At 33.2% G+C, this 27,817-nt stretch overlaps 5 protein-coding genes across 8 annotated transcripts; 4 read left to right on the top strand and 1 right to left on the bottom strand.

Moving 5' to 3' along the window:
- Positions 1 to 315: 315 nt before the first annotated feature.
- LOC146944460 (endo-1,3;1,4-beta-D-glucanase-like) lies at positions 316 to 3,658 on the top strand. The gene is made up of 7 exons (XM_085742843.1): positions 316 to 485; positions 1,727 to 1,748; positions 2,108 to 2,234; positions 2,377 to 2,467; positions 2,722 to 2,814; positions 3,097 to 3,197; positions 3,305 to 3,658. Exons 1-7 carry the CDS (start codon positions 335 to 337, stop codon positions 3,470 to 3,472), a joined length of 753 nt encoding a protein of 250 aa, XP_085598969.1. The 5' UTR covers positions 316 to 334; the 3' UTR covers positions 3,473 to 3,658.
- A 4,079-nt stretch (positions 3,659 to 7,737) lies between these two features.
- Positions 7,738 to 14,217, top strand: LOC146944459 (mitogen-activated protein kinase 15-like). 2 transcript variants are annotated; one of them, XM_085742847.1, is made up of 11 exons: positions 7,738 to 7,919; positions 8,106 to 8,198; positions 9,027 to 9,435; positions 9,555 to 9,682; positions 9,770 to 9,829; positions 11,277 to 11,426; positions 11,509 to 11,664; positions 11,758 to 11,969; positions 13,000 to 13,104; positions 13,258 to 13,421; positions 13,512 to 14,217. In XM_085742847.1, exons 2-11 carry the CDS (start codon positions 8,175 to 8,177, stop codon positions 13,796 to 13,798), a joined length of 1,695 nt encoding a protein of 564 aa, XP_085598973.1. In that variant the 5' UTR covers positions 7,738 to 7,919; positions 8,106 to 8,174; the 3' UTR covers positions 13,799 to 14,217. The 2 variants fall into 2 exon arrangements, with proteins under 2 accessions (XP_085598973.1, XP_085598971.1); XM_085742845.1 differs by having other exon boundaries at positions 7,738 to 8,198.
- Positions 14,218 to 14,229: 12 nt separating this feature from the next.
- Positions 14,230 to 16,386, top strand: LOC146944458 (P-loop containing nucleoside triphosphate hydrolases superfamily protein). Of its 3 annotated transcripts, none has more exons than XM_085742851.1 (2): positions 14,596 to 15,528; positions 16,082 to 16,386. In XM_085742851.1, exons 1-2 carry the CDS (start codon positions 14,668 to 14,670, stop codon positions 16,142 to 16,144), a joined length of 924 nt encoding a protein of 307 aa, XP_085598977.1. In that variant the 5' UTR covers positions 14,596 to 14,667; the 3' UTR covers positions 16,145 to 16,386. The 3 variants fall into 3 exon arrangements, with proteins under 3 accessions (XP_085598979.1, XP_085598977.1, XP_085598978.1); XM_085742852.1 differs by having other exon boundaries at positions 14,600 to 15,528; positions 16,077 to 16,386; XM_085742853.1 differs by lacking the exon at positions 16,082 to 16,386 and having other exon boundaries at positions 14,230 to 15,918.
- A 3,453-nt stretch (positions 16,387 to 19,839) lies between these two features.
- On the top strand, positions 19,840 to 23,032 carry LOC146944457 (uncharacterized). The gene is made up of 2 exons (XM_085742844.1): positions 19,840 to 22,087; positions 22,430 to 23,032. The coding sequence occupies exons 1-2, from the start codon at positions 20,000 to 20,002 to the stop codon at positions 22,853 to 22,855; spliced, it is 2,514 nt and encodes an 837-aa protein (XP_085598970.1). The 5' UTR covers positions 19,840 to 19,999; the 3' UTR covers positions 22,856 to 23,032.
- Positions 23,033 to 23,127: 95 nt separating this feature from the next.
- LOC146944456 (elongation factor Tu, mitochondrial-like) lies at positions 23,128 to 26,678 on the bottom strand. Its single transcript, XM_085742850.1, has 12 exons — positions 26,243 to 26,678; positions 25,759 to 25,834; positions 25,576 to 25,668; positions 25,361 to 25,435; positions 25,057 to 25,161; positions 24,881 to 24,971; positions 24,567 to 24,772; positions 24,348 to 24,431; positions 24,204 to 24,269; positions 24,046 to 24,108; positions 23,696 to 23,936; positions 23,128 to 23,454 (listed from the first exon to the last, which is right to left on the bottom strand). The coding sequence occupies exons 1-12, from the start codon at positions 26,386 to 26,388 to the stop codon at positions 23,384 to 23,386; spliced, it is 1,317 nt and encodes a 438-aa protein (XP_085598976.1). The 5' UTR covers positions 26,389 to 26,678; the 3' UTR covers positions 23,128 to 23,383.
- Between the last annotated feature and the right edge of the window lie 1,139 nt (positions 26,679 to 27,817).

Raw genomic sequence — 27,817 nt, 5'->3', positions numbered from 1 at the left:
ATTTCTACATCCAGATTTTATTACTTTTTATCTTTAACTTTTGTCGTTTTAAAAAATTCATATTTAATTCATTTCATGTCAGAAAATTCTAAATTTTAGTAAACGAACCTTTCATAGTGTTCTAATCTTGTCTCAAAAAAATCGTTCAAAAATTTAAGAGTTTAAGGATAATTAATCAAACTTTGTTTTAGCAGGGACTAAAATTATAAGTAAATTTTTTTTTATAGGGACTAAAAATGCTATTAAAATTAAGTAGGGACTAAACTTACAAGGTCGCTATTTTATAGGGACTAGAAACATAATTAACCCATTCATCTATCATATCTTATTAGGCATGTCAAGTTCTCATTGTCTTCATTATCCACCTAACCTGAACTCAGGTATCCATGGAGTTGGAACTGTCCTCGAACTTGGAGGACTTCAATCCTATGTCACTGGACCTTCTAATTCCAAATTGGCACTCATCCTAATTTCTGATGTCTTTGGTAAAATTCAAAATCCTTTTTCAATTTCTTACGTTTCTACTTGTCCTATTCTAATTTTAAGGTGTCATTTATATTGTTCAACTATAATATATGCTTGCTCTCAAATTCTTCTCAATTCTGATTCTGGTTTTTTTCTTCTTCCTTTACCCATAAAAATGGAATAAAATAAAGATCCTTGATAAAGCTACAAACTATGCTTATCAGTTATGACTTATCACCTATGTGCATTTCACCACCATCATCATTGATTTTATTTATCAAACAAATCACTCTTGTTTCTTATTTTATTTTTTTTAATTGAGTTGAATATATATGTTTTTAGTTGTTATAAAATTACCAACTATATGTCCATATGTCCCAACTCAACCGGTAAAATATTGAAATTATTAGACCGGATATTGTGACCGTTCGAACTTCTGCCCTTCTATTTATGCGTGTGAGTTTTAATGATTATTTGTCATTTTGTTTGTATACCAAAAAGAAATTACTAACCATCTTTTCACCAATTTTTTTTACCAACTTTTGTTTTAATTTGTTTAAAGCTTTTTTAGACTTTTAGCCTCTAAAATATTGTTCATCAACACATTTGGTCTCTAAATTCTTTGGCAGACTGGTTGCATCACTCACAATACCGTCATATATAACCTCGGAAATTACTCTTTAAGCTTCTAAATTTTTTCTCACACACCGAAAATTACCTTAATAACTCAAACGGATGTGAACCGTTGTTCGCTTGTGAACTAACTAATAAGAAGCGAACGACAGTTAATTGTCGTTGGAATATTGAAGTTAATTTTGGTTGCAGGAGAGCAATTTCAATAGCTTAAAGAACAATGACTTATAATTTTTTAAGGCTATTGGTTCCTTTTGTGTTCTCTTTGGGATCATATTCACACAATTGATTTGAGGAATTTAAGGGTTATTGGTCTTAAATCCCAGTATTTCAGATTATTTCAACTATAAATAATAATTAAATTAATAAAAATATGTGTTAAAAAATCATGAACATTTCACATCATTAAAAATCCCACATAGCCTTTGGTTTGCCACATGCTGAGATTTAAGTTGAAAAGTGTTCATAAAATATATTTTGAGGACTAAAAATTGAAGAAATATTTCACAGTAAATAAAAATTTAATAATTTTATAAGAAATAAAAATGACGTTATTCAAGAACCATTATATTTTGAAGTTATTCTGAATATATAAATTTAATTACAAGTTGTGTTTAACTCATTTCAGGGTATGAAGCACCAATTCTAAGGTAAATAGTTTTTCACTATTGCTGCTCCTTTGAAAAATATTTGGATAACTTTGAGTTTTGGTGACCTTAATATATTTAATAGATAGATAAATAATTAAAATAATTTATTTTGATGAGAGAGAATGATTAATTACGAGAGATAAAGATAAAGTCGTTAAACTTAAAGTTACCCAAGTGGAACCCGACTCATTTGTAAGTTAGATAAATATAAATAGAACTGCACTATGAGAATTAGTAATTTATTGTTAGTCTTTGAATGCAGCTACCATATGCCTAACTATTAAGAGGGATATAGAACAAAATAATTTGTTTTTGGACTTAAGAGTTAAGACATAAGACTAACATCTCCCCACTTAAAGGATACTTGCTGATAAAGTATCAGCAGCTGGATACTTGGTTATTGTTCCTGATCTTCTATATGGTGACTACTTTGATATTGATAATCCCCAATTCGACCGAGCTTCATGGAGAAAGGCTCATGGAACGGTCAGTTTCTTGCTCTCAAATGCAAATTTACACTGATATTGATATCATAGCAATAACATTCATTTTGATGATCACTTGTTTTTCTGCATAATAAGGCAATAGGTTTATGAAAAATTGCTTTATATATTTTTTCTTATTACAGGATAAGGCTTGTGAAGATATCAAACCTTTAATTGCTGCTCTAAGGAGTAAAGGTGTTACATCAATAGGAGCTGCAGGTTTTTGTTGGGGAGGTGAATGCTTACACAACATCATTATTAATTACCAAAATGAAAAATGAAGTGATTGGACTCGAGTAGTTAATAAATTTCATTAAATGACAAATTGTTTGAGGGAACAATCTTTGATCAGATTTCATATAGTTAATAAGACTTTTTTCTCTTAAGAACCGAAAGGTTAAGGAAAAAAAACACCAAAATGAAAAACAAATCATTGAAATAAGCGATGTGGAATAGTTTAATTTTTTAATATGTTAGCTTTGTTGCAGGGGTGGTAGTTGTTAAATTAGCAAGCTCTAGTAACAATATTCAGGCTGGAGTTATTTTACATCCTGGTGCAATCTCAGATAAAGAATTTCATGGTAATCTCGTGCTTTTCTGTTTTCTAGTTAAATAAAGTATTATATCAGTTATTGATAGTTCGATCGTAGTTTTAAAATACAAGTTGCATAATGTAAACTCTAAGTTTAAAATAATAGAAATATATTGCACCTTCTCAGCCGAAGGCACACTTAACTGAATTTTGTTATCAAATATCGTGTGTTCATTGCTTGAACCTTTCATATAATTATTGTTTTGAACCGATCGAAGTTGCTTTTTTAGCATCCACAAACTTTATTTTATTTTATTTTATTTTTCTTTAGATGTCAAAGTTCCTATTGCTTTATTGGGAGCTGAAATTGATAATATTTTCCCACAAGAAAGGTTGAAGCAAGCTGAAGAATTGTTGTCTGCAAGAGCAGAGGTGAGAAACTCTGGAAGAATTGTTTGTTGATTATCCAAAATTAAATTTCCCTTCAAAATTACAATTTCTTCAAAACTTAAGACTTCAAGCTATGTATGTTATGACAGTTAGAAAGCATTGTGAAGTTGTACCCTGGTGTTAGTCATGGATGGATATTGAGGTACAATGTTGAAGATGAAGTTGCAGTTATGAGAGCAGAAGAGGCTCATCAGGACATGTTGAATTGGTTTATCAAGTATGTCAAAGTGAATGTCAAAAATGTTGTCTGCAATTGAAATAAACTGAGAAAAAATATGATTGTTTTTTTCTTGTGGTTAATAAGAGAATGCAATGTGAAAAAGTGTCAACATTTAGCTGTATTTGTTGATAGCAATTTATTAGTAAACTTGTCAACTTGGTGAATTGTTGATGTTTGCTAAAACAATAATGCTAGATCAAGCGAATTATTCATCCCAAAAGCATTTCTATTGGTAAACCACCCTTGCTTTCCGCCCCATTCCTTTTGAAAACCGCCTCACGTGTTTTTACACCCAATATGAGTATGACACGTCGTGATTTCTCGGGATGGTTTATCTCGAGGTGTATATAGTGGTGAAACAGTTGTAAAGGCGTGCTTCAAGATAAACATTGTTCTTTTGTCTTTCAATACATCATTTTCATTTTATTTTCTCTCATATTCCTTTCATGATGATACAATTAAAATTTTGTAGTAGAGCTAATTTTTCAAGGAAAATGTGATTGAACGCATAAAAACCATTCTCGAGAATAGAAACTAAAACAAACTTTTCCTTGCTCCACCTATTTTTTATCGTGAAAACTACCATGCTTGGGTTGTTAAGATGTTAACTTATCTTAAAGTCTTAGACGTAGATGAAGAAAAAAAAAATTCAGAGCCTGCTTATTCTATGTGGGGTGAAGCACGATATTTTCAAGAATTGTGAGCTTGAAATCGACAAAAAACCATTAGAGATTACCTTAAAAAGGAGTAGATGTTAATTATGTGAATTAAACTATGTATCAGATTCTATTACTTATAATCATGCTCGTACCACAATTGGTGGAATGAATGTTCGAACACTTAAAATTGCCTTTGCGAACTAAGACTCGTTATCATATGGACATCTTCTTGATTATATTGGAAGAAGTGAATCGAGAGAAAAAATATACTTGAAGACAAGTATAAGAGATGTGTTGTTAGAACACGTTACGTATTCCAACCACACAAACCCATACGGTAGCCCATGTAAAGCTCTGCTCCTTCTATGCACGCAGCCTGAGGTAGCAGTAGCATAAAATGTTAGACAAAACTTCAGACAAATCGTATTTATACTGTGGATGTCACATTTTGTGTGCAAAAATCATTTCTGCAACCCAACTCAAGGCAGAAACCAATAAACTTATGATTCATAATTGAATGAAATATCATTTATTGAAATGCTAAAGACTAGTTAGCTCTACCGAGTATTTTATTGAAGATTTTGGTTGTGATAGACTTGGTCTTTTTCTAGTTTGACTTCAAATTTTAATTAACCTCTTTTTGTTGTCTTTATTAGTAGCAGAAACCATGTTTTTGATTTGTACATGCCATTATTTTTATACTAATCAGTTATTTTATCTGTATTATTTACTATTTATTACAAAGTGAAACTTTTCAAAATGAATAAACCATTAAATTGATCGATGTCTATGTAAGCTACTATCAAACTAGAATAAACCATTAAATTGGTCTATGTCTATGTAAGCTACTATCAAACTAGTCCCTTGACTTGTTAATATTTCAAGTTAGTATTTGTCAAAGTTTTTCAATTAGGTCCCTGTCTATATGTTTTTGTCACCTGATGAATGACTTAATTAAAAAAGTTTTGACAAAAACTAATTTGAAATATTAACAGAGCAAAAGATTAATTTGATAGTAACATATATCAATTTAACGGTTTACTATTTATAAAATAGAGTCTACTTAATAAATAAATCTAGATATGAATTTGGTATAATAAAAAAATGATGTCTTTTGTACCAAAAAGAAAAAAAGAAAACGGAAGCGTTACAATCAATGTTTTATCTCGTCGTTAATTTGATGCACACGACTTAAATTACACAATAACAAAATGAGTGAAAAATAATCTCAATCAATAATTTAAGATCGATAACACTTGATGTAGCTACTATACCAAATCAAATTATTTTTTACTCATTTTGTTATTGTGTAATTTAAGTAGTTTGGCACCCAAATCCAAATTCATATAAACACGATTCAGAATTAAAGAACTATTCAACTCATGTGACGCACATGCCATCATTTGGAATTTGGAATCAGCAAAACATCTAAACACTTTTTTAATATGGTATATGTATAGTATGATCAAATGGATAAAGTCATGCCTTGGTTTGCCCAAATATAAAAGTTAGAAAAATATTTTTGCTCACGAGATTCGACAGTATTCTTGTACCCATTATTTGCCTCTCCTTATCTTCTACTAATATGTTGTAGTTTACCAACCTCTAAAAAAATGTTGTAGCTTACCAAGCAATTTCATATGCTATTTTCATTTGTATGCTATAACTTTTTCCGTGTAACAAGTAAAAAGTGGCATTCAAGTCAATATATGCTTAGCAAAATAGGCTATGAGGTTTAAGAAAAACGCAATTTTCAGGCTTGGACAACCCAAAAATTTGCTATATTACTAATTGAAGCTAGTAGTTCATGGTTGCGAATTTGCTACAATCACTTTGGACATGAATTTCAACGCATTTTTTTTTAAATTCGATATTTGGCGTTTCAGGATCAACTAATTTTATAGATTTAATCTCACCGTCTATTAACAAGAGTCTCATTTAAAGCTGGAGTAAAGTTTTGTATGGATTAACCCATCAAAATTGACGTTGAGGAAAATCGAACCTAACACCTAAAAAGCATACTTTAAAATTTTAAATCAACAGAATAAGATCAATCCAAATGAGTTAACAATGCAAACTCATTTGACTCTTAATCACTAGATTTGCGGTTCTGTTTCATAATGGTCCTCCATGGAAAAGGACGTCGATGTAACATCTAAAAAATTATAGGACTAAAAGTTGAAAGAAAATTTTAGAGAAACTGAAACAAGAAATTTATATATTTATAAAGACAATAAACATATTTAACCCTAAGTTCAATTTCTGTCAAAATATCTAATAATTGATTGACAATGGACCACTCATGAAAGTGGTCCACCAAAGAAGTCATCTATGAACTTTTATGATTAATGTAGACATGTTTGACAATAATGTCAATACTTTTTTGAGCTTAGACTGTTTTTTTTGTTAACTTATAACCCCTATGATTCTTTTAATAAGAAATAATTTACTTTTTATATTCATTGAATAATTGATATATTTAATCTTTAATATAAACTAGATAAATTAATTATTCAATAAACCTAAAAAGTGAATTATTTCTTTGAAGAATAAAGTGAATGATTTCTTATAAAAAAGACCGGATGTAGCAACAAATACAACTAAATGTGACACTTTTTAGTCCTCTATAATGTTCTTGCAAAAATAGCCCCGGTTTTAAAATCTTTTTACAAAAGTGGTAATTTAGTCCTCAAAATAGTCCTTATAAAATGCAAATAGAGATCCCGTAAAAATGCAAATAGACACTAAAAATATATAATTTTTTTTAAGGACTAAACTTGAATGATTGTGATTTTGTAAAGATTAAAAACATATCGAACCTTATTTTATATTTATTAATTAATTCAACTTGCATTTTTACTAAATACTTCAAATTCAAAATATTAACTTATTATCTATCAATTAAATTCTCTGAAGATAAATCTTTGCCATCTATCATGATTATACTTAACTCAAAGCATCAATATTTGCAGTTGCGCACAAATAATACCTATTAAAAATATTAATTTATATTTGGTTCAATTTGTAAAGTTGATCACTAATATGCCACACGAACATGAGTTAAACTTTTCCCTCCAACTTAAAAACATCTTTGATAGATGATCATAAATTATCTTTGTCAAGACTGTACTTATCTAAAGTTCTTTTTAATATATACTATAAAAAAGCTGGCCTGTTCTCCACCATTTTTCCCCAAATAAAACATAGAATCTTTCAATTTCTTAAATTGTTTTAATTGGACATAATTTTCTTAAGTTGTTTAAAAGTTTTGGATTACCTTCTCCTTTACTTGGTTTATTAATTAATTATTGGTTAACAATTAACAACCACAAAGAGTTAAGGACCAATTATTGATAATGGATGAGGCACACAAAAGCACATGCTCCATACTCTCTCTTCCACGCAATATCTTATCAACATCATTTTCTATAATTAATGTAAAAAAAGAAAAAGAAAATAAAAAACTTTGTCAAAAAGAATAAGAAAATTGAGTGGCAAAGAATTAATAATAATAATATATTTTCAAAATTAATAATAACAATAATAAATTTTAGTCAAAAAAATAAATTAATATTCCAATATTGTAAAAAAAATAAAATAAAAAAATAACTATTAAATTATTTTTTTCATATTCGGCACTTTATCCCTGTCTGTGTCTTAGCTCTGCTTCTTCACCACAACCTTGTTCAACTTCAACTACGCGTTTTCTCTTAGATCCGATACTTGGTGTTTTTTTCACTTCACTACCAATTTTCAAGACACATTTCGAGAATTCCTACGTTATTTTTTATGGGTTTTCGATTGTAACATAGTTGTTGTAACCTAGTACGTGTTCCTGTCTTTTTTCCTTATTTTTCAATCAAAACAGCTTTATTGTTCGTTTAACTTATCTGGGTCGTGTTTTTTATTGAGTTATGTTCTATCTAGAATTTAAAGTTTTCATCTTTTGATTTTTTTTTTTAATGTTGCGGATTTGGGTTTTTCTTTCATTTTGATTATACCCTTTTGAAGTGGGAGTTTGAGTGATCTGGATTTGGGTTAAGAGATTATTTGGAGGGTTTTTATGCTTTATTTGCAGAGATGAGTCATGATCAGAGAAAAAAGGTAAACTTTCTCAACTTTATGTATTAGATTAATATTTGTTTTGAAAGTTTTGCATATGTAGGATATTAGACAGATATAATATTTAGTTCACTATTCATTTTTTAAAGTTTGATCTTTTATATAATCTATCATGGGACTGTAAATCTAAACTCTTCCATGTTTCTTGGAACTGTTTTTTCTTTTTCTTTTTGTTTTCTGTTTTATTTGTGGTTTGAACATGAGACCTGTTTCTGGTTAAGAAAATATAACGTGTACGTATAATGCAGTGTTGTCAATCACGGAAAATAGCGGAAATTCTGCTACACTACAATGTTATAGTGCCATATATCCGCCATTTGACAACTTTGTACTAAATAGCTTATCATGGAATGGAATAATAGTGATTTGTTTAAATTTTGCTATGCTATAACACCACTATAGCCGCTATTTGACAACACTGGTATAATGTAGTGTTGGTTTGTAGGAGATCTCGCAGACAGTTTTTCATCGCTCTTATCAGATTTAAACCTCCTAAAGTGTACTTACTTTGTTAATGTAAGAGATAGAGAGGGATCAAAATCTGATTTACTATTTGTACATTAACTTTGTTGATACCAAACTGGCAATTATTTAAAACTTTCAAGCTACTCTTTACCATCCCTTGTTCATGGTTGGATGTAAGCATCAAACTCTGATCTTTCAAAATTTTAGTATAAAAAGTAGTAACATTCTGTTTTGCTTCTCGTTACGATATGTATATATGTAGCAGATGATTTTAGAATATTTGTGGCTTTAGGTTTGCTTAGTGCCTTTGTTTGTTAAATAGTGTGCTTTTCTATGTTTATGCAGTCATCTGTGGATGTAGATTTCTTTACCGAGTATGGTGAAGGGAGCAGATACAAAATAGAGGAAGTGATTGGTAAAGGAAGCTATGGTGTTGTTTGCTCAGCATACGATACACACACTGGAGAAAAGGTTGCTATAAAGAAAATCAATGACATATTTGAACATGTATCTGATGCCACTCGCATTCTTCGCGAGATTAAGCTTCTTAGACTTTTACGCCATCCGGATATTGTGGAGATCAAGCATATTTTGTTACCTCCTTCAAGAAGAGAATTCAAAGATATATATGTTGTATTTGAACTCATGGAATCTGATTTACATCAGGTCATCAAAGCAAATGATGATCTGACACCAGAGCATTACCAGTTTTTCCTCTATCAGCTTCTACGAGGCTTGAAGTATATACACACAGGTTACAATCGTTTTCTTAGTTTGCTTGCAATAGTATATTTAGTTTTGTTATTGCATGAAACTAGTTGCTAAATTATATAATCACTGTTGCTGATCTTAAACTTTGCAATGGTCTTGTAGCAAATGTTTTTCACCGAGATTTAAAGCCGAAAAACATTTTGGCGAATGCTGACTGCAAATTGAAGATTTGCGACTTTGGTCTTGCCCGAGTAGCTTTTAATGATACACCCACTGCTATATTCTGGACAGTATGAAGCTTTTCCCATGAACCTATCACCTAATATATAGCTCTGCTTTTCAGTTCATCTATGTTAATTCCTTTTTTTTGCTAACAGGATTATGTTGCAACGAGGTGGTATAGAGCTCCTGAATTGTGTGGGTCCTTTTTCTCCAAGGTGCAATTTATGTTATGATTATTACTTATGATGTTTGATATATTTTTATTTGATATTCATCCTTGCTTGATATCTGAAAATTTTGGTCCATGATTCGTCCTTTTTCACCCCCACCCCCACCACGGCACCACCTATTCTTGTCCTTTTGTTTATTTTCTCAAAACAAATATGCTGGGACTTGTGTGTTTTGTGCATTTTATGGATATCATAACATCAGGGATTGTCTTTTGGAAAAAAAGTCCAATCAATTAATGTTAGGTCAAATCTCTTCCAATGTGGAAATCTTAACACACACGCCTGACACTTAGGGTTGGACATTTGGAGTTTAGGTTTAGGATTGAACATTTGGAGGGTGACTTGAGCGGCCATAGCGGGTGGGTCTAATGATTCTTGGACAGATTTTGATACCATCTTAGAATTTGGGTTGAGCCTAACTCAACCCTACAAAACCAACTTGTAAGATGAGGAATGTCTTCCACATAGGAATAAAGGACTCATAATTTGATGTAGGTAAAAAGGGTTCTGGTAACATTAACCCGCATCAATAGTTTAAGGATATAATAATACATTTCTAAGATTTTTTATGATATACTTTTTTTTTTTTTTTTTTGGTTTGCATGTGGAAATGACATTGATGTCCAATCAGGGAATTTGAAAGGCTTTCTTTGTTTTTTAATGCTATGTTTAAGTGATTTTCTTCCATGAAATATAATGGTATTTAAAAAGAAAATGTAATACATTTTTGTATAATATTCTTAATATTAATTTTATACTACACATATTAATTCTATATTGCTGATTTATTTATTTAATTTCTTTTTCTCATGTTGAATTTGTCAAGTATTCACTTTTAATTGTTCTAAAGAATTTTATATGTTGCTCCAAAGTTCCAATTCATGCTAACTATGATTAATTTGCAACTAGCTAGAAGTTTGAACAGTAATAATACATTATTCCAAATCATTTCTCACATCTGATAAGTACTATATGATAAGTACTCAATCTCACGTTCTGAATATTGGTCTATTCGTTTTTACGCTAAGGCATTTTGGTATTGCTAGGGGTACATGTGTAGGAGAACAGTACTTTCATCAAATTTGTGTTGTATTCTTATCTCTTTTATGATTCTTTGGACGTTATCTACTTGCTTTTAGGCCTCATTTTACTTTTAATTACATTGTAAAGCATCCAGAATAGGCTTTATGCTAATATGTTTTTATGGTTTAACCAGAAAAAGGAAATCAGTACCGATTATTTTTTGGTTCTTATGCTGATATGTTTTGTGAAAAGTAGTTGGTGGTTGCTTGCTTGTGCATATTACTTTTGAAATATTTCATTTTTAGTGCTATCAAATACAAATAGTAGGTTGATCATGTTCGTGTATATCTCATTGGTTTATATTCTGGACTTTGTAAATTTATATGATCTAAAACTTCTTATTTTACAGTATACACCAGCTATAGACATATGGAGCATCGGTTGCATTTTTGCAGAACTTTTAACTGGAAAACCTCTTTTCCCTGGGAAGAATGTTGTCCATCAGCTGGATATCATGACTGATTTTCTTGGAACACCATCTCCTGATGCCATTGCTAGGGTCTGTTGTTTAGCTTTTTCTTCCTCATACCAATTTATTTATTTTAGTTTGTTACTTATTGGTGATATATATAAATTAATAGGTACGGAATGAGAAAGCTCGGAGATACTTGAGCAGCATGCGTAAGAAGAAGCCAATTCCTTTCTCACACAAATTTCCTAATGCAGATCCCCTTGCTCTTCGGCTGTTAGAAAGAATGCTGGCATTTGAGGCTAAGGATCGGCCTACTGCTGAAGAGGTTGAATCTCGACGCCCAACTCTGTAGTTCACTCTCTCTTTTATAGTTATATTTGGTCAGCAGGTTATCATATCATATGTATAATTCTGTCAGGCCCTAGCAGATCCATATTTCAAAGGATTGGCCAAGGTCGAGAGAGAACCTTCTGCTCAGCCAGTTACTAAGATGGAATTTGAATTTGAGAGACGGAGGATAACAAAGGAAGATGTACGAGAGCTTATATACCGAGAAATATTGGAATACCATCCGAAGATGTTAAAGGAGTTTCTAGAGGGAGCAGAGCCAACGGGTTTCATGTATCCAAGGTATTGTCTAAACATGTGCCCAAATTTTTGTTTCACATCTCAATTCTTTTGCATTGGTTTAAGCACTTTATGAACTTATTTCGTTATCTCTTTCACCTGATATTGTCAGTTAACGGTTCGTAAATTTGTACAATTATTGGTTTTACAATTTGGACTTTTTTACATTTTTTTTAAAACTTGGTATCTGTCCCAAGGACCAACTAATCCGAGGGGTCCAATCCCACCGAAATTGGCATCGGGAGAAATCGAACTTGAGACCTTGAGAGGAGCATACTCCAAGGTCCCAAGTCAACATCACTAGGCCAATTCAACTGGGTTGACTCTTTTACCTTTTAAATGTATTGTACCATATTTATTCACATTTAACTTGGAACACGAGTTATTGCTAAAAAATAAATTTTTTCAAAGGAAGCACAAAAATGTCCCAATGTATACGCCGCTGTTGTCTTTTCTCTTATGGTAAAAGGCCACATGATAGTCAAATGAATGCAAAAATTTAAGCATCTCTTGTAGGCATACATACATAATATTGTGATTGCTTATTGTCAGATATTTTTATCTTATGTTTTGTCGGTCCATCACTTTAGGGTATTCTTATCCTTCTTTTTTGTATATTTCTTTCTCTCTAAAACAAATTCTTCTTTCGTGGAAGAAAATATTTGGATTATTAATCATGTACTATGCACATTTTCTACTTCTTTCATTGGTATGTTTTGATCCCCCAATACATGTGGACCTTGAAGGTGATTGTTATTTTCCACACACTCAACGTTTTTTTTAATACATGATGTTCGCCACGTTTCTCTTCTTCTGATTTCTTTTTGAAAACTTACCTGATTATAAGATTATCGAAACATAATTTAACTTCAAATTCAATCTTTATGGTATTGTAAATTTGTGGTTTTCAAGCATTTTAATTTGGATAGATTTTTTATAGTTTTATTTATTTGTTTTTACCCCTTATTTATGTAGTGTGTAAGTTCAGCCTCTGATCTTTTCCCCTTCTTTATTCCCAATCTATTTTGAACAGTGCTGTGGACCTTTTCAAGAAGCAATTTGCATATCTTGAGGAGCATTATGGCAAAGGAGGAACTGTTGCTCCACCTGAGAGGCAACACGCTTCTTCACTGCCCAGGTATCCTAATTTTGTTACTGTTTTTTTGAAAAATTTCTACTTTCTTCTTTGGCCGATGCCATTATTTTATCTTGACAATTGCCAATATAGAAGACGCATTTATCTGCTTTGAAATTCCCCACTGTCTCTGCTGATTTGAGGATGTACATGCAGAGCGTGTGTGTTGTATTCTGATAACACGATGCAGAATACGGCTGAGGTTGCTGATGATCTATCCAAATGTTGCATCAAAGAAGTTGAGAGACCAGCTGTAGATAGGAGAAGCGATATTCAGCCGATGGCCCGGATTCCATTACAAGCTCCTCAAAATATGCAAGGTTTGATGACTAACTTTTATATTTTACACAGGTTTTAGGAATTATAATGTTATTCTCATCCAATGTACATTTGTGGATTGCGTTCCTCAGGTCTTGCTGCAAGGCCTGGAAAAGTTGTTGGTTCTGCAATGCGTTACAACAACTGTGGGGTGGCAGTGACAGCAGAAACCGAACAGCGGAGGGTGGTTAGGAATCCACCCGTTTCATCTCAGTATGCTGCTTCGAGCTGTTCGTATCCCAGGAGAAATCCAAACTATAAAAGTGAAAGGGTAGAAGATGATGTGATTGAAGGTTCAAATGGGCTGCAGCCAAAGCCTCAATACATAGCAAGAAAAGTTGCTGCTGCTCAAGGCGGAGCTGGCGGTCAGTGGTATTGATTTTTGACATGACGTTGAATATACATATGTGGCCGAAAACTGCTATGTGCCATGATGGTCTTGATACATGAATTTCATGCGCTACACCTAATCTTGACCTTCCAAACTGCAAAAATTGAAGTGGCACAACCTTGAAAATGATCAACCAAAGGTAGAGCTTGATTAAGATACTCACTTCTAAAAAACAAGTAACTGGAAGTGTGACCTGGGTGGTCCAGTTGATAATTTTCTTACACTCTACTCTAATTTGTTAAACTACAGAAGCACATTAGACCTGATAACTCATGAACTTGAAGCTAGAGCGGTTGCTTCAATGCAGAATTGAAGTTGTTACTTTATCTTGGGTACCATTACAAAGTTAATGTATTTTAAAAGAGATTGATTTGTCGTCAAAAAAATTACACCTCTTCTCTTCTCTATCTGAGTAACTTATTTTGGTATTAACAAGACATCAAATAAGTGCCTAAATAATTTTAATTCCTTCAATAAGCCTACTAAATTTCACAAGTGCACTATGATATGATATCTCCTTCCAAATATTCTATTTGGTCTGTGATGAAGAATTTTCTGAAAATCCATATCCATAAAATAAAATTGAAAAATACTAACAATTATGTATTCAATTTTAGAAGTTTACAATTTTTTGTTTTCAATATAAAATGTCTACTTTAGCTTTCTTAACTAGCCCTTTAGTTCATCTCAACATGACTACATAAATTATACTTTTTTAGGATAAATACCAAAATAATGGATGCTACTAGTATAGAGTTTAGTATATACTCCCACTCCAGAAATACTTATACTGGTAGTATATTTATTATATAGTTTGATTTACTAAAATTTTGACCAACCTTCGTTCATCTTACTCCATGATTCGTAGGATTTTGAACTCTTCTCTCACCCTTCGCCCCCTTCCCTCTCTCGCACCACCACTACCCAAACCAAAACCTAACAACTTCTCATTCCAAATTCTCAATTCGTTTACCCATAATAACCGTTCTTCTTCTTCTTCTTCTTCATCTTCTTCTTCCCATATGGGTGATGCCCGCAGACCCTCCTCAGTCCCAATCCCCTCTCTAGAAAACTCGAACCGCTCCGAACTCCTCCGCGCTCTAGAATCTTCCATCGGCACTTCCTTCTCCTCTTCCCCTTTCCTCCCTAACCCTAATCCTCTCATCCTCGTCATCTCCGGTCCTAGCGGCGTCGGCAAAGACGCTCTCATCTCAAACCTCCGCGCCTCCCGTCCTAACATCCACTTCGTCGTCACCGCCACCACTCGTCCTCCTCGTCCCACCGAAACTCATGGCATAGACTATCTCTTCCTCTCCAAACAAGAATTCATTCATTCAATCGAAAAAGACGAGTTTCTCGAATACGCTCTTGTTTACGGTGATTACAAAGGCGTACCGAAGAGTCAGATTAGGGAGTTTATGGCGAAAGGTTGTGATGTTGTTTTGAGAGTTGATATTCAAGGGGCGGAGACTTTGAGGAAGGTTTTGGGGAAATCGGCGGTGTTTGTGTTTTTGATGGCGGAGAGTGAAGTGGCGATGGTGGAGAGGTTGGTGGATCGGAATACTGAGACGAAGGAGAGTTTGCTTGTTAGGATTGCGACTGCGAAGGAAGAGATGAAGCATGTGAGGAATTTTGATTATGTTGTTGTGAATGCTAAGGGTAAGCTTGAGAATGCTGTGAAATTGTTGGAGTCTATTATTGATGCTGAGAAAGCTAAGGTCTGTCAAAGGACTCTCAATTTATAGATGAATAGATTATATTTGTTGGTTATGGTAATACACTTTGTAGCACCGACACCTCCGATCAAAGGTGTGTTTGGTGTCCAACACGCATTTTGTTAGGTTCAAATAGTTCACTTTCTTAGATTATTATTGGTGTTAGTGTCCATGTTTGTGTTAGTGCTTCATAGGTAATACATTGTTTGTGCTTATTCTTCCAATCATTTGTTTATTTATTTGTTATTTGGAAGGATGTATTTGTGTTATTGAAACCTAATTGAATTTAGTTGATGAGAACTGTGAGTGAACTAACATGTCTTCTTGATATACTTCATGTAATCTTTCTATTGAATTTTGTAATATCCAATAGATTTAATTTGATGCACTTTAGTCCTACTTGTTGTAATTCATCATGGCTTAGTTAAGAAGGTGGAAAATTATATGGTTGCAAATTGTTTTGATCTTTTTTCTATGTTTTTAGGAGGGTTTGTGAACAAATAAATATAGATCCTAGTTACTCTTATATAACTTTTGTTATTCTTTTCTAGGTCAGTTTGTTTCAACTGCTATCAAGCATTTTCCTGAATTGATCACTACTCATTTTGAGTTTTTGTAGTCCAGTAATCATTCAGAACCGTAGAGGCTCTCGGTTGAAGGTTCACGCCATAATTTTTTCCTTTATTGATGTAGATTTCATTTAATGTCTATTAGTGGTGGAAAAGATGAGTATTATGCATGAAATTTACAGGCTTAAATTGTTATTATCATCATTGTACTACAAGATTTATTATGTTTTCTTCATAAGTTTCACCAGACTGTGGTTATTTAGTGAAATTTCATCATAAGTTTCACTGTGCAGTGGTTATTTAGTGAATTTTTTGTCCATTAAAGTTAGGAAATTGGGGATGAACTTCATTGAAATTTAAGGTTATTAGAGGGGAGGGGTTGGATTGCAAACTTTGCTCTATCATGTGCTATTCTCTTACTTGAAAATTGAAACGCCGAATCTCATTCTCCTTAAGGGATTGTGATTTGTGTGAATATTCTACTCTGCAAAGGGATTGTGATTTGTGTTAATGTTCTACTCTGCAATTTGATCAGGGTTTCTATATACTGCAGGCTGCAGATCTATGAGTAGAATTCCTTTCTATTTCCCTTCTCTTAATAGCCAGAAAGAACTTAGAAGAGCAAGGGGATTAGGTGATTTTGTTCAAGATTAAAATTAAAATTCCTATATCATTATTAGGGTCTTGATTCTTTATAATGTGTCTAAGTTGAGAGAGCCAAGTGTTGCAGCGTTTATTTATTGAAAGTTTGGCATTAGGGAGCTGAATGTTATAGCATTGATTGGAAAATTAACTATAGAGATTGTAAATATATAAGTGGGAGTTGTGGACTATATCGGTTGGAGTAGGTGACTATCTGTATATGATTAATAGTGTTTGGTTTACCATTGGCAGTCCAAAGCCCGCCCAGTGCTTACAGATAGTTGTTGTGGATTCAACGGGTGTTTGGTTTCTCTCAATACCAATCCATACAGCACTATAAGCCGTAGGTTTAGTAGTTAATTTAGCCTTATGCAAATGTTTTATAACTATAAACTCAGATATCTACATTAGATTTACAACAGGCCTGATCTTTTTCTGGACTTGCTGTGACAGTTGTTTTGTAATACTGTCAACTTATTAAAATGTTAACTGTTTATATCTGAATCAATTGAGATATCTTTTTTCTGACAAAATTGAGATATCGTTTAATAAGAGTTTGCTAAATTTATACAGTTATCTTGTGAATTATTACACTTTTAGGTTTTAAAATTAGATACTAAACCTGATTGTCATTCATAGTTTGAATTTATGCAGACAGTCAGCTGTTGTATGTTGCAACAGTTCTTAAGTATTGCACAAGTATAATTTGGTTCCTCATCGGAAATTATTTAGTGTTTTTCAATATTAAATCTAAATAAAATTGATGGCTACTTAGTGGGACTATTTGGTCCGAAAACGAGGTAGGCTAAAAGTTTATTTGGTCTGAAAGAGAAATGGTTGAATATGAAAGAGTTGGATTTTGTGGTCATTTTAATTTGTCTTGTATCATTTATTAATTCTAAAGAATGACACTTTGGTCTGTCCTAGGGATATATGAATGACTTGTTGGGTTGGGGTGGGGATGTTAAAGAGTAGTGATAATACTAGCATAATATTTGGTGGAACAATTCTTTACTAGATTTTACTTACCTCGCAGCCGAACTCCATATTACTAGGCCCCACAAAAAGTATGATCGTAGATATCTGAACTATTGGAAGAAAGGGCTTATTTTTCTTTATTTCTTCAGTATTTTTCTGGGGTGAATTTTAGTGCAGAAAATTACATATACAAAGTACAACCAGTTTTTCATCAAATGAAAAATAAGTATTACTAATTCTATCTCTGATCATCAGAGATGATTCCATAAGAAAAGGAAGCTGGTTTCAATTTCTTGTGTTTGAGAGATATATAAAAAACCAACTGTTTCTGATCAAATAATTTTCATTCAAACGCATTATTAATAATTTGTTCTGTGCTTATTCATATTAAGTAGTTTTCGTAATCTGATATTTAGTACTTTAAATCTTATGAAGATAGTAATTTTTTTTTATGAAATCAAGATTGTATTTTACTTTACATGAGTTATTCGTAAATTAAAACAAAATGAAAATTGAAATAGACCAAATGAAGTATGATTTTATGAACACATGCAAAAAAACACTCGGTTGAGTTTTACGTGTACGCGTAAACTAAAAAACATGTACCACAAGCAACATGACATGCGTGGAACCTGTGGAATGAAGATGTGATTATTGTGAGGTCCTTATTTTCTCCTTTTGCTTTATTCCATAGCCTTAATTTTCTGTCTCTCTTTCATTTCTCTCATATTGCCTACGCTTTCTGGGACCCAGAAACGAAAATGAAAGAAGCATTGACAGAGACCCCAATTTATTAACGTACACCTTATAGTTTGCTCATAGGGACTCATTGAGTCAATGTAGAGCTATCTCTGTCTTTCCCTTTCCAGGAATAATAATAGTATCAATTATGAACCGTACTATTTTGCTAATGACTAATTAATTGTTATTACATTCCAGTCTTAGTTGTCATGTGATTAAAATGAATGGCCATGACCACCTGGCTATGTTCCAAATGATTAATGCCATGTATTGATCGAAATTAAAGCTCTATGTTATAGATGACTACAACAAATATTCACATTTTTTTATTGAATAAAATCATGGACAGCACGCATGAGCAACGTAATAAGCCATAAGCTATGGCATCAGCTCATTTTTAATAAATTATTTTTTGAGTCATATCATATGATTCACAGCCCAATCGTGCACTCCAAGCGACAAAGAGTTTCTCCATAAGAAACGTCATTTTAACAAAATATATATGGTGAAACTAATTGTGATCTTTGGGCGTAATCTTCTTTTTAATTTCACATGCTTCATCATTTGCTAAGCTTAATGTACTTCGACCAAAAAAAAAAAATGCTTGATGTACTTGGCATTTTAACAATTTTTTAATTAATTCTGTCAAAAAAATACTCTTACATCAATTCCTTGGTAATATATTCAGAAATTAACTAACTAGTGCTATTGTTCAAGAATAAAAATAAAAATGCAAACAAATATAGCGTTCAATATATTAAGACTTGCAATATGTGGTTTTAATAATTTTTATGCATGTTTCTTAAAAAAAATAATTTTTATGCTTGTATGACCAACATTACATTAGTTTGAATGGAACTAGATTGAGATCTCTTAAGTATCATATTTGTTGATGAAAAAAATGTGATTGAAAAGAAAGATTCCATTAGATATGGTCAATCAAGTTCTCGTATAAAGATTTTTTTTTTTGACAAAGTTCTCATATAAAGATTAGTTTTCGATAAAATCAACATATACTTTATATACTTTATGTCAATAAAGTGACTAAAAAGAGTAAAAGAAGGAAATATTTAACAAACAAAATATTTGTCTTGTAACTACTTTGCAGATAAAAGATTCTCCAATCCAATAATACACAAGTGTTGTGTTACATATGAGAAACCCACTTCAGCATTAATCTAGCCATTAATAGATAAAGACGACAAGCTACTCACTTACACACTCCACCTTTTTGGAAGCTAACAAGAAACTTTCTAGAAAAAGAAAGCAATTAAGCTTCACAAGTCAAGATGAGATAGTGAAAGAAGTTAACCCTTTCCCCAAGTTACTAAAATTGCTAGCAAAGCATAACCAATTAATATGCCACATAATAAGAGTGCCCTCTAAGCTCTCCATTCTAATTCATTCAATTCTATTTTTCTACTTATAAATAAAAAACCTATCCTCATCAAATTTCAACAAACACTCACCCTTTTGTCTGTTTTCATAGATAGTACCACAAACATTTACATTGCGTTTCAAACAACATATATAATATCATCATCATGGATCATAAAATTTGTGTAGATGGAGAAGGAGGGGGAAGCATTCATCTAGAAGTTGGTGAACTTAGGAGGCTAAGCGAGACAACGAGTAAATGCGGCACAATGTTTGAGCCGCGTCGTGGCCTTAGCAGTCTAGAGAAGAGAGATAGTGGTGAACGTGATAAAGAAGATTCTAATGAGTCTTCAACAACAGTTAGAGCACCGGAAAAGAAACTTACCCTCTTTGCTCTGCGCCTTGCCGTGCTTGAAAAAGCAGCAACTAGTTTGGGAACTCTTGGTTTTATATGGGCAACTGTTGTCCTTCTCGGTGGTTTCGCCATTACCTTAGACAAAACAGACTTTTGGTTCATCACAATCATACTATTGATTGAAGGGACGCGAATTTTCAGCAGGAGTCATGAGCTTGAGTGGCAGCACCAAGCCACATGGTCTATTACTGAGTCAGGAATGCATAGTTTTCGGATGCTTAGATCAAGTTCAAATTCCATTCTTCAAAGTATAAAGAATCTTTGCAGACCTATTAATGCCGCCGTGAAGAAACACAGAAAAGACACCGTGGAGGCTAATGTCATTGTACCGAGGTTTTCGGATAGCAGAATTACAAGGACAACGACTAGGACGTGGATTAGTTCAGACGTTCCACTTTTACCATATGCTAAATGGTTTTTCATTTCAAGGCATATCAGCAAGGTTCTCTATTGGCTTCAGCTTCTTTCTGCAACAGCTTGCGTGGTTCTGTCTTCGACAAAGCTCATCAGGCATAATTATGGAGAGATTGCCAAGGGAGATACCGACAAGAGGAACCGTGAATCTGCTCTCACCATATTTTATGCATTGGCTCTTGCAGAAGCTTTGTTGTTCTTAACAGAGAAGGCTTATTGGGAGTGGAAATTAAGCTACTGTGAACTATTGGATGAGGTTAACAAAGAGTGTGAGTTAGGACCACTAGGGATGGTTTCTATCAGGAGATTCTTTTATGATGCTTATTCGAGGTGTGTCAATGGAAGTATCTTTGATGGATTGAAAATGGATATGGTGTCTTTTGCTATGGATCTTTTGGCCTCAAACTCACCTGATGAGAAGCTCATTGGAGCGAGAATTCTTCGACAATTTGCCAACAGTGAGAGGTTTTCGGACGATACACTTCAAAAGATTGGAATTTCTATATCTTTGGTGGAGAGACTAGTTGAGATGTTGAATTGGACAGACCACAAGGAGGAAGAAATTAGGCTGTCTGCTGCGGAGATTTTATCAAAACTAGCAGGCAAGAAGCAGAACTCTCTACGCATAGCCGGGATACCGGGAGCTATGGAATCAATATCGTCTCTTCTACAAACTAACAGGAATTGTATGCATGCTGCTGATGAAGTTGCAGAAAAGAAACTCATATTTGATCACCCGAATTACGGGTTCTGGACATTTAACCATTTGGGACTACTCATTCTGAAAAAGCTCGCACACGATCACGACAATTGTGGAAAGATTGGAAATACAAGAGGCCTACTTCCAAAGATCGTAGATTTCACACATGCCGAAGAAAGCCTGCTGAAGAATGAAAATGTTACTCCCTCACAAATTCAAACAGTGAAGAGATCCCTGCAGCTGGTGAAAATGCTGGCTAGCACAACAGGAACATATGGAAAACATCTTAGAAAAGAGATTTCTGAGGTAGTTTTCACAATCAGCAATATCAGAGATATTTTAAGACATGGTGAGAAACACCCCTTGTTACAGAAACTGAGCATAGAAATTTTAACAAGTCTTGCATTGGAAGATGAAGCAACAGAAAGGATTGGAGGTACAGGTGGAGTGCTTAAAGAATTGTTCAACATATTTTTCAGACAAAACATTCCTGAAAACCAGAAAGATGTAACAACTGTTGCTGGTGAGGCCTTATCAATGCTGGCATTAGAAAGCAAGAGCAACTGTCATCGGATTTTGAAGTTGAGAGTGCTCGAAAGGCTTATTGAAGCATTGAAAGTACCGCTGATTCGTGTCAGTGCCGCTAGAATTCTAAGAAATTTATGCAACTACAGTGGATCAGAATGCTTCAACCAGTTAAAGGGAGTTACAGCAGCAGCTCCAACAGTAAGTGTTATTTTCAATTTTTATTAATTAAACAATTACAAGTTTTATCTAACAATTCCAAGCATGTGAGATTCGTAAAGTTAAATTATTTTCATATAAGCTTTAAGCTGTTTTCATAAGCTATCTAGGATAGCTTATGAAAACTATCTGAAAATGGCCTATGGACATTTTAGAAGCTCTTCACAATTTTCATAGGCTCTATAAAACGGTCTTTCAAGAGCTTATGTCCATAGATAAGCTCAAATAAGTCAATTCAAATAGACCCTACGTTTCTATTCTATTTAGTAAAATGTCTACCGATGGTTAAAAAATATCATCTTTGACCCTTCCTCAACCTTGCAGGTACTTCAGGCAATCATGTCACAAGAGAATAAACTACAAGAAGTGATGGTTGGACTAGCAGCTAATGTTTTCACATTCATGACTTCTTCTGAATCAAGAACTGTGTTTAAAGAAGCTGGAATCACTGAGGTTGAACTGGCCAAAAAATTAGTCCAGATTCTAAAGAAACATCAATATCCAGCAACAAAGGTTCCTAGGATAAGGAGATTTGTGATTGAGCTGGCTATCTGGATGATGATAGACAAAGAAGAAAACATAAGTAATTTTAAGGATCTTCAAATGGAAGAGGTGTTGGAGGGTGTATTAGAGACCACATCAGAGCTTGAAAGCTTTAACGTTTTCTCTGGTACTGTCGGTCTGAATCGGCACAGTCTAACAATTCACTCACTGGTTGAGACAGCATTGATGTTGCTGGAAGATAAGTAAAATAATCCATGTTGATACAAAGCGATCACTGTAATAATCTACTTGTGTTGTACATATGTGTGTGAAACTTTCAGGGCTGAAAAAATAGCATGACTCAGTAATTTATTCATTAATTTTTTTTTTCTAATTCAATGTTATTATTTGAATTAAATTATCCTTAGTTTCTATTTATAAATACATAGCTTAAATACATAGCTTCCAGCATTGAAATTCAAAATATACTATCAATTGGAAATTTGTTGCTTATACTATAATTGAGGCAACAAATGAAATTATTCTAACAACGCACCACAGAAGAAAAATTGGCATTATTAACTGAACCTAAGAGAATTTAACCCCTATCCAAATATCTAAATCGACGATTATAATTCTCAGACAGATAAAACAAACATATTCAAATGGAACCGACACATCAAGTGTCAAAAATAGTCGAATCATAGATTCCTCTCTGCATGCTGGTCTCAATCCCTATTCGCGACTTAATTACAAATTACTGGACAAAAACTTTGTGGACTCAAGATCAAGATTCTAGGAAAGCACTTTGGAGACAACTCCTTGTCCAACTGTCCGGCCTCCTTCTCTAAAAGCAAATTTTTGTCCTGTTAATAATAAAATGATTGTTATATGATTATATTGTGGATTGTGGTCGCACCCAAAAAATGGTGGACATATGACATCAAAATAAATAATAACTAAAAAAACAAACACAATGCAAAGACAGTTCCAACTTTCTCATACGACACCAATTTAAATTTGATTGATAGATGAGATAACGTAGATCTTTTTATGTAAGCATTCTAAGAGAGAAAAGGATGATATGAAAAAACTATATTCTGTTACCCTGTTCAAGAGGAAAAGGTAACATCAGCTCAAAAGTTGCAGTCACATTATCACCAGGCATAACCATCTTGACATCATCAGGTAACCGAACCTTTCCGGTAATGTCTGCAGTCTTCAGGTAAAATTGAGGCATATAGTTAGAGAAGAATGCAGTATGACGGCCACCTTCATCTTTTGAGAGGACATAAATTTCTGCTTCAAACTTCTTATATGTTTTCAATGTACCAGGCTTGGCGATAACCTATAATTTTCATCAAAAGAAGGTTTTTAAAACGGAGAAGGAAAAATTGGTTCATTTTCATAAAATGAAATGGTAAATTGCATTTTGAATAAGAATCAGTTTCACTCACCATTCCCCTCTGCACATCACCACGCTTAAGACCTCGTAGAAGAAGTCCTACATTATCACCACCCTAAAAATGGACACATGATACAATTATCCACTAGTCCAAATAACGAGTAAAAAAAAAAAAGTAGAGGATAGTAAAGGTTATATGATTTTACTGACTTCTCCTTTATCCATAGTTTTCTTAAATGTTTCCACACTAGTTACAGTAGTCTTCAAAGGTTCACCCTGCATACAAAAGCCTGATAAATACAAATACATAAACCACAAAGCAAAAAACTATAAGACATTTAATTTTCTGTGTACCTGTTTCAATCCTAGTATTTCAACCTCTTCACCAACTTTGATAGTACCTTGTTCAACACGACCAGTGGCAACAGTTCCACGCCCCTTCACATAAACCATAGATAGTGGAAGGAACATCAGGAAGTTCACAACACATGTGGAGGAGTAAATACAGAACAGAATGTAGCATTGCATCATGAATGAGAATAATTTTGTTCAAGGTATGATATTTCTACTTACCTGAATAGAGAAAATATCTTCTATTGGCATTAAAAAAGGTTTGTCAAGCTGTCGCACGGGTTCAGAAATGTATTCGTCCACAGCATCCATTAGTTCCAAGATAGCTTTCTTTCCAAGTTCATGATTAGTCCCTTGCAAGGCATGCAGGGCTGAACCTCTCACAATTGGAATCTCATCTCCAGGAAATTTGTAGAAAGTAAGTAGTTCTGCAAAAAAAGTTGTTTGCAAAATGATGCACATACATTAGTAAAAAGTTTTAAATTTTTTTCTTCTCATTCAAATAAAAGTAAGACTACGAGGTGACAAGTTTATACCGCGAAGCTCCATTTCAACAAGTTCAAGTAAATCTGGATCATCAACAACATCTACTTTATTTAGAAAGCAGACCAGTGATGGCACACCAACCTTCAAAGAGAAATTTATGGTCATATGGTTTTGGTAAGTTTATAAGAACTTGCTCTTACAAATTAATAAAAAATGAACTACGAACCTGACGAGCAAGGAGTATATGCTCCTTTGTTTGAGGCATTGGGCCATCTGCAGCAGAAACCACAAGAATTCCACCATCCATTTGTGCAGCTCCAGTTATCATGTTCTGTAATTTCACCGTAAAAACTAAAAATAAGGACAAGACTCAGGAGCATTAATCAAGCACAAATTAAATCATACAATCTTCAAAGTAATGGAATACATTATCACTATAGAAGAAAAGATGCATAATTTACAATGCAAAATCAAAACTAATAATCCATCTCAAACTATGGCACTATACGCTTGATCGTCAAGGTTGTTACCTTAACATAGTCTGCATGTCCTGGGCAATCAACATGGGCATAATGCCTCTTTTCTGTCTCATACTCAACATGAGCCTGCAAGAACAATCAGCAAGATAAGTCTTATGATTATCTCAAGAGAAAGTTTACGAAATCTCCACTAGGAGATTTTACAAAATGCATGATTTGAGCATGAATTTAAAAAAAAATAATAGAGAAAATGAAGTAAGTCTTACTGTAGCAATAGTAATTCCTCTCGCCTTTTCCTCGGGAGCCTTGTCGATGTCATCAAAAGCAATGGCCTTGGCTTTACCTTCACCAGCCAGTACCTGTTCAACAAAATCAATCAATTCACATGTATAATAAGTATTGTGGAGCACAAAAACCTAAACTGAGTCACACAAATTTAATGCCAAAACCTTTGTAATTGCAGCAGTTAGTGTGGTTTTTCCATGATCCACATGACCAATAGTGCCAACATTAACATGGGGCTTTCTGCAAAAGAAAACAACAATAGAAAGGAAACAATTTGTCACTTAACAATAGCTAGCATCTTCCATACCCTATGATCACCGACGCAAAACACTGAAAACGATACAAACATATTAGCACGTAATAATCTGATAAAATAAAATTGATCAAATGTAGTCACATGTGTCGAACCATATGGTTTTAAATTGCGGTTCGCATCAACAACCGCAGTTTAAAACCATATGTCAAACACTAAACATGCATTCAAATTAAAGTGTCAATGCTTACTATGCTATATAATAAAACATAGATAAAATAAACCTAATTTGTTAATGTGTATGATGATCGCATGCATGCAAGTTATATAAGCATATCCATGACAAGTAACGTAGGTAATAAGATATGAAGTAATGGTTTTTATAATATTATTACGTCCGTTCGAAAGTGGCAGTGGCCATGGATCTCCGGAGAGAAGCAAGAGAAGATGCATTGTTGTTGATGGAAGAAGAAGAAGTAGCACGAGATATGAAATTGAAAGAGAAGAGAAGGGGTTTTCTGAAGAAAGCAGTAGAAGCCATTGGAATTGAAACCCTAGAAAAGTAAGAAACGAACAAAACAAAGAGATCTAAACAAATCGATGTTTGAGTGAGTGTGAGAGCAGTTGTTGGTTCCAGATTTGGTTGGAGCTGTGTTTAAGTGACACGTCATGAACTGAATCTGCATTCTTGTAATTGGATCATTTTGATTTGTTGCGTGAGCCCAAAGAAATTCATTTTAGCTTGTGACCCGACCTGCCTAACTTGCTAAGGTTTCTTTTTAGGCTCCTTCATTATCTCTTTTAGATCAAGTTTTTTTTGAACACAACTACAAATTAAAATTAGTTGGGTGCACACACAAAAATGATAAAAAAAAAATAAAAAAAGAGAAAAAATATTAAATAATATGATAGACCAACTTCTCTTTTAATATTTTGTATCTGCGTGTCCAAATAATTTTAATTTGTGGTTGTGACCATGTGAGTATTTCTCGTAAATTTTAAACTTACTTTGAAAATAAAAGCGTACATTAATATACATGTAAAATTTGTATCAAGTGTGTATATCTTACGTGTTCCCCTTCGATATCAAATTGCCGACATCTTCACAAAGGAACTTTTGTTGCAACTCTTTTGATGATTTTAGAGATAGTTCAAATACCCCAATCTCCAGTTTTGACTACGAAAGTGTATTAGAATACTAGAATATCTTCTGTATTAATTATGTGTATATTATTAGAAATAATTGTAATAAGTCGATGTATAGGAGCCAAATACATTATTAGCATTGTACAAACAGAAGATATTTGGGTAGAAAGCCACAAGTCATACGACATCCACACCACATCCTTAAAAGCCAATCTTCAACAAAGCTTTGTACCTAGTAACTGATCTTTATTCACTCCTGATAAACTTACACACAAGAAACTCGTTTCTTTTGTCAAGCATTTTACAAACTACAAACTTTTTCATCTATAGTGACAAAAACAATGCATAACCTCCTATATTGATAAATAAGACTTAACTATTTTAGTTGTTTGTGACTGTTTCTAAGAAAGTAGAAATCCCATTGACGCATTAAGCCGTTCATGACATGCCCTGCTGGATTCCTAATGACAGTTAATGTGGCTTTTGTTTTATGTGATTTGAACAAGCAGAACTATCACTAAGATAAGCATGTAAGTCATCTTTATCTGCTGTTTCTAACAGTGGCTGTTCTAAGTGAAGATATGTAATGCTGTCGTATAGTTATTCTTTTTCTCCTATCTTTTATATTCTGTTTTAAGGAGCATCTGTTTTTAATCGTTAGGTCAATGTCCTTGAAGGACTGAAGTTGTATGACGATTTATTTGTTAGCATCAAAGTTTCAAAACTTGGTTCATTAATCAATTATTTATTTATCACATGTTAAGGTAACCAAGAGTAGTAACTTTTTATTGAAAATCAACAGTTTTTATTCAAAAGCTACATAT

This window comes from Medicago sativa, chromosome 2, assembly GCF_051527215.1.
Source record: "Medicago sativa cultivar Bolivia chromosome 2, Bolivia_mono, whole genome shotgun sequence".
NCBI classification, from domain to species: domain Eukaryota; kingdom Viridiplantae; phylum Streptophyta; class Magnoliopsida; order Fabales; family Fabaceae; genus Medicago; species Medicago sativa.
The sequence above is the reverse complement of the archived record's forward strand: the minus strand, read 5'-3'. Positions and strand labels throughout refer to the sequence as shown.

Bases quoted from the DNA above. Each gene is read 5' to 3' on its own strand.
- LOC146944457 (XM_085742844.1), top strand. From the start codon at position 20,000: ATGGATCATAAAATTTGTGTAGATGGAGAAGGAGGGGGAAGCATTCAT. The intron at 22,088-22,429 runs GTAAGTGTTATT...TCAACCTTGCAG, and splicing joins TTACAGCAGCAGCTCCAACA to GTACTTCAGGCAATCATGTC.
- LOC146944456 (XM_085742850.1), bottom strand. From the start codon at position 26,388: ATGGCTTCTACTGCTTTCTTCAGAAAACCCCTTCTCTTCTCTTTCAAT. The intron at 25,835-26,242 runs GTAATAATATTA...TTTCTTTTGCAG, and splicing joins ACTGCCACTTTCGAACGGAC to AAAGCCCCATGTTAATGTTG. The intron at 25,436-25,575 runs GTAAGACTTACT...TTGTTCTTGCAG, and splicing joins GAGGAATTACTATTGCTACA to GCTCATGTTGAGTATGAGAC.
- LOC146944458 (XM_085742851.1), top strand. From the start codon at position 14,668: ATGATTCGTAGGATTTTGAACTCTTCTCTCACCCTTCGCCCCCTTCCC. The intron at 15,529-16,081 runs GTCTGTCAAAGG...TTTCTAGGTCAG, and splicing joins TTGATGCTGAGAAAGCTAAG to TTTGTTTCAACTGCTATCAA.
- LOC146944460 (XM_085742843.1), top strand. From the start codon at position 335: ATGTCAAGTTCTCATTGTCTTCATTATCCACCTAACCTGAACTCAGGT. The intron at 1,749-2,107 runs GTAAATAGTTTT...CCCCACTTAAAG, and splicing joins TATGAAGCACCAATTCTAAG to GATACTTGCTGATAAAGTAT. The intron at 2,468-2,721 runs GTGAATGCTTAC...GCTTTGTTGCAG, and splicing joins TGCAGGTTTTTGTTGGGGAG to GGGTGGTAGTTGTTAAATTA.
- LOC146944459 (XM_085742847.1), top strand. From the start codon at position 8,175: ATGAGTCATGATCAGAGAAAAAAG. The intron at 8,199-9,026 runs GTAAACTTTCTC...ATGTTTATGCAG, and splicing joins GTCATGATCAGAGAAAAAAG to TCATCTGTGGATGTAGATTT. The intron at 11,665-11,757 runs GTTGAATCTCGA...TAATTCTGTCAG, and splicing joins ATCGGCCTACTGCTGAAGAG to GCCCTAGCAGATCCATATTT.